This window comes from Triticum aestivum, chromosome 2B (genome assembly GCF_018294505.1).
Source record: "Triticum aestivum cultivar Chinese Spring chromosome 2B, IWGSC CS RefSeq v2.1, whole genome shotgun sequence".
In the NCBI taxonomy this organism is placed as follows: Eukaryota; Viridiplantae; Streptophyta; class Magnoliopsida; order Poales; family Poaceae; genus Triticum; species Triticum aestivum.
The window spans coordinates 765,707,701-765,713,346 of NC_057798.1; the positions used below are offsets into that span (position 1 = coordinate 765,707,701).

The 5,646-nt window shown below is 48.2% G+C and overlaps 1 protein-coding gene across 1 annotated transcript; it reads right to left on the minus strand.

Moving 5' to 3' along the window:
- Positions 1-4,339: 4,339 nt before the first annotated feature.
- Positions 4,340-4,687, minus strand: LOC123042574 (uncharacterized). Its single transcript, XM_044465005.1, has one exon. The coding sequence runs from the start codon at positions 4,685-4,687 to the stop codon at positions 4,433-4,435; it is 255 nt and encodes an 84-aa protein (XP_044320940.1). The 3' UTR covers positions 4,340-4,432.
- Positions 4,688-5,646: the final 959 nt, after the last annotated feature.

Genomic DNA, 5,646 nt, shown 5'->3' on the forward strand with positions numbered 1-5,646 from the left:
AGCACTCTTTTCCAATTTTTATCTTGCAATGCTTCTACTGGATCACGAGGTTCTTGAGTGACAGCAAAGTTTACAACTTTAATATTCTTGTCAAACCTGGCAGTTCCATCATTAGGAACTTTGGGCTTCAATATACCTTGTTTAGCCCGTGTATTGGGCGTTCAGAGTTTGTAGCTGCAGGAGATCCAGTGGTTGGCGTAGAAAATCCACCACCTTGTACCACCAGAGAATCCTCCTCGGCTGTCACTCGGTCGGGCGTAGGATCACGCGCCCGTGTGCCAGGAGCTGGTTCCACCGAATCTGGCACAGGCGACAGACGTGCAGAGCTTCGTGTCGGGAGCGCGCCATCATTGCCTATAGGGGATGGCGACCCGGACCCAGTCGATCACCGCCAGCTGTCGGAGGAGGGTGCGGCTGTATCGAAACTACCGCCCCGAATGGGCGATTGGCGCTGCGTGTCACGCGCCTGGCCGTGTCGGGAGCGCGCCCGAGTCAGTTTCCGCGCCAGGTTTTGCGCCGCCGTCGAATCTCTCGGGAGCAGGCGTAGCAGCAGGATCCGCCTCGGGTCTCGTGTCGGTCCAGTTTGGACGCATATGCTGCATAAAATCACGATTTGGAGTGCTATTTTTTCACTGTTTTCATCCGCACAACCTCCATTAGTGGCAGGATTAAGATTATTAAACACATGATCATCATAACATTCACCTCCATGATCAGAAGGATTTAATAACTCTGGAGAGAGTAGTAGAATTTTGGCACGAAGACGAGCGCTGGCGTTTGGATGAAGACTAGAAAAGGGAAAAATATTTTCATCAAAAATAACATCTCTGGAGATATAAACACGTCCAGTGGATATGTCAAGACATTTAAACCCTTTATGGAGATTTCTATACCCAAGGAAAGCACATTGCTTAGAACGGCATTGAAGCTTGTGCTTATTGTAGGGTCGGAGATTTGGCCAGCAGGCACACCCAAAGATTCTAAGGATGGAATAGTTGGGTTTTTCATGGAATTTTTTTTCAAAGAGTGTCTCAAACTTGATGACTTTGCTAGGAATCCGGGTTATCAAATGGGTTGCGACAATGAAGGCCTCATCCCAAAATTTTAAGGGCATATAGGCTTGAGTAAGAAGAGATAAACCCACTTCGACAATATGTCGATGTTTTCTCTCAGCTGCCCCATTTTGTTGGTGAGCGTGAGGGCACGAAACGTGATGAGATATACCTATCTTGGTGAAGAAGGAGTTCAACTTTTCATACTCCCCTCCCCAGTCTGTTTGTAGAGCAAGGATCTTGCGATTAAATTGGCGCTCTACTAGGTATTGAAAGTCATGAAACTTTTGAAAGACTTGAAACTTGTGTTTAATCAAATATATCCATGTGAATTTACTGAAATCGTCAATGAAACTCACATAATATTTCTTCCTTCCTACTATTTCAATAGCAGGACCCCAAACATCAGAAAACACAAGTTCAAAAGGAAATTTTGATTCACTTATTGACTTGGGATAAGGCAACCGGTGACTTTTGCCATTTTGACAGACGTCACATACAGAATCTTTATTGAAAGAATCTGCACACGGGAGATTATTCTTGCTAATGATTTTGCTAAAAATAAGAGGAGCTGGGTGGCCTAAACGCCAATGCCACCTATCCGGAGATAGCTTGGTGGCACTGAGCATATGCTTCTTGGCGTCGGATCCCGTGTGCCTAACCGGGTAGAGTCCTCTGCTACCCTTGCCTCAAAGGAGCACCTTCTTCGTTTCCCGTTCCTTGACAAGAAAAGAATAGGGGTGAATTTGGAATCGTTGTCAACAGCAAGGTGGCTAGTGGAAATTAGGCTTTTGTTGGCTTGAGGTACATGAAGGATATTATTTAGAAAAAGATCTCGGTCAGGAGTATGAATAGCTGAATGACCAATGTGTTTGATAACCATACCTGATCCACTGGCAGTATGAATCTACTCGTTTCCAGTAACGATCTCGCACAGTCAGCTTTTCAAGATCTCCTGTGATGTGATCGGTGGCACCACTGTCCAGGTACCAGTTCGTGTCAACCCCATACTATGCTGCAACAATGTTGGCCGACTTCTCCTCCACGCCTTTGTAGGATTCATCGTAGCGCTTCCAGCACTTCCAGGCTGGATGGCCCATCTTGCCACAGATCTGGCACTGGACCTTAGGGGCAGAAGCATGATTGTTGTTGTAATTGCCTCCACCACCGGCGTTGTTGCCGCCATGTCCGCCGCCGCGACCTCCAGGTTTGGAGTAGCCGCCGCGCCCGCCGCGGTCACCACCATTGTCGCCTTGTCTGCGATCGCGATCACCACCGCCGCCGCCGTTTCTACGGCCTCGAGTAGCGGCGTTGGCAGAGGACTGGGAACCTCCGCCGCGAAGATTGAGCCTCGTTTCGAAGCTTAGGCTATGAAAACAGCTAGGCCACGGTCACCGACTCCACCCGGGAACACATGGCGGACACCACCGGGTCGAAGTCTTCATCTAGCCCGGCCAGGATGTGAGAGACGATGTCATCATCATCCACCTTCTTCCCTGAGGCGATCAGTTCGTCGCAGAGGGACTTGATCTTCCCCACGTAGTCGGTGATGGAGGAGTTGCCCTTCTGCAAGTTGGCGAGGGCGATCCGGATGTTGGTGGTCTGGGAACGGGTGTGAGATGCAAGCATCCCTTCCACCGTGTTCTAGAGCTCGGCAAAGGTGTGACACGAGGCGACCTGGATGGCTATCTCACGAGGAAGGGTCGTCAGGAGATAGGAGAAGACTTGTTGATCTTGAGCATACCAGATTTGGAACTCAGGGTTCGGCGCCTTTGCCGTCATCTTGCCATCAGACGAGGTCACATCGATCTGCATGGGAGGTGGTGGCTGCTCGACGTCGAGGTACTTGGCCATCTGTGCTCCCCGGATGGCCGAGAGCACCGTCGCCCGCCATAGAGCTTGGTTGCCCTTCGTGACCTTCTCGGTGGCGGCGTGCACGAATGGCGAGGATGGGAAGGAGCTTGAAGACGCTTCCATGGATGCGCTCGAGGATGGCTCTGGTTACCATGTAAAAGCTAAGATGTGGAAGCGTATGCATACCGCAGGGACACGTGCGTGTTAAATAGGCAAACAAGTTACATGATGCTGCTAGGTTGTTGTAGACTTGATCCATACTCCAAGGCTATACAAGAGAGGATCTATCTACTTTAACAACTTGCCTAGATATAACACAATACGCACGCATTATACACTGACCACATACGTGTCACGTTACAACCTAAACAAGCCTATCATTTAACATGCCAAGTCATGTACGTACAAATATTGGCTGCTTGAGCTGTGAGTATGAAAATACCCGTGAAACTTCCAACAGTGATCCCTTATTTTAATTCGCCAATTGACTCGATTGGTTTTTCGAGCTGTCAGAACGTGCTAGATAACTGCGAATATGGAAAACGATAATCTATTATCTGTTATATCTAAATAGCTCGCCCCCACTACTAAGAATTCTCTTGCTTATCCTTGAACCACATCACCTAAATTAGTTTAGCCGTTGGATATACTCGATTGGACTACATTAGCCATTGGATCTACCCATTAAGAGCCACCAACGCATGCAGTGCATATAGTAGATGATGCCTAAAGAGTGTTTTAATCGAATAAAAACTGATGCATGCATGCGGCTCATACTCCAGTACTAGCACTATGCATATTTTGTTTTGTTTTCATCCAATTCTGCACTTATACATAGAGATGTAAATTTATTTATTTATTTTAAAAGTATTGATAAAAAATTATCTTTCTAGGAGAAATTGTAAAGCCATTAGCTTGGTTTATTAGTTCATACCACATTTTTATTTCATACAAACTCCCGCAGCAGCGCGCGGGGCAGTCTTCTAGTAATCTCTAAAGAGTGTCATATAAATTATACATTATAGCATTTTCTGGCTAACCACATTCAGTACTCTAGTCTAAAAGAAAAATTACTTGGCACGATTTTGGAGTTTTTGGAAAAATAGCATCCCAGGAGGAGTGGAGATGGAATCCAGAGGAGCTACCTTCGCTCCAAGTCAGCATTCATGTAATTTCTTTTTCTTGGGTAAATTCTTCAGGCAAGAATGGTATTACTGATTTTTCCTTTCCTAATTATCTTTGTGGATTGTAAAACTGATCTTCTAAAGTTGTTGCAGAGGTCAGGAGCTGGGATATTTTTGCTGCCAGTATCATCTTTAGTCGGTGATTATGAACAATCGATTCTGAATGAGTCAAGACAGAACTCTTTCAATCAAATACTTGAAGGGACAAACGAAAGAATGAAGGTATAATTTTGGGGGACCTATGTCCGTTTCCCACTCAAAGAATCCTGTTCAACTATTAGTGCCTAACGAATTCTGTAGATCGACAGGTCCATCCTACGGCAAAACCTTGTGCTTGCTTAATCAGTTCCCGGCCTCGTTGGTGCCGCCGCTTGGGGCGGACGGAGGTGCCGGGCCCCTCGGCAGCATGGTGGGCAAAAGTGGCGGGTACCTGTCAACGATCGCCTGGTCCCTCAGCTCGCTACCGCTGGACACGTCGCCGGCCGGCCGGAGCGGGCGCCAGGCGGAGGCTTCTCTGAGGCTGACGACCAGGAGAGCCAGCACGAGGCACGTGGCTACGCTGCTGCTTCGGGGGCTGGAAGAAGAAGAAGAAGCCATTGTTTCGCGAGCGACGAGGAGGAGAGGGCCGGTGCAGGGACTGGCTGTGAGCTGAGACCTGAGCGATGAGAGATCTTTCTTGGAGAAGAAAAGGAGATGGTCTTTTTGTGTCCATCTGTGATGGGAGTTTGCGGTGAGTGTTGGGTGGAAGGGGTCAAACGGGGAGGCTGAGTGAGGTGGAAGGGAAGGAGTGGCTACGAATGTTCTCATCACTCCTTTTGTGTTGACTTGGTTAGAGATTTCCCCTAAAAAAAAACATGGTTAGAGAAGAGAGGCGCCAACATGGAAAAGATGGGTTGTTCTTGTTCCACAGTGGGATCCATATAATCTTGTACAAGCAGCTGTTCTATTTTTGTAATTTGTTTTTGAGAAATTTCTATTTTTTTTTAATGAAAGCAACTCATCCGATCCATTTGTTAGATGAGCTTTGGTTAAGTCATACCAAACTCGTTTGTCTCGTGCATACTGCCTCCGTCCGCATAAGAGTAACTAACTAGGCCTAGGCGTTATTTTTGAATAGTTTGAATTGCTTACCACATGAAAAGTAAAAAACTAGGCCTAGGCGTTCAGGAGGAGATCAATCTAGTTTAGACTCGAGTCTAATTAATAGGCCAGTACTAGGTGCGGGCGCGCCAGCCCAAACACTCCGCCGGTCGCCTCCAGGCCGTTGAATCCGACCTGCACAGTACCACCACGACTGTTGGATCTCCTCCCCACACGATCACGTCAAAAACGGTTCGCGTTGAACTCGGTCGTCCCCTCCCTTGCTCCACTCCCCGCATCTCCTCCCCACCCGACCCACTCCCTACGTGCATGTCCCACACACCCCCGCACCTCCTCACCTCCACCCCTACCACCGGCTCGGCCCTCGCTGTCGTCGCCCGACGCTTTCGTCGTTTGCGACAATCAGCCACTGCCGTCCTAGCACGCCAATACAACACCGCCATGCTGTCAGCCAC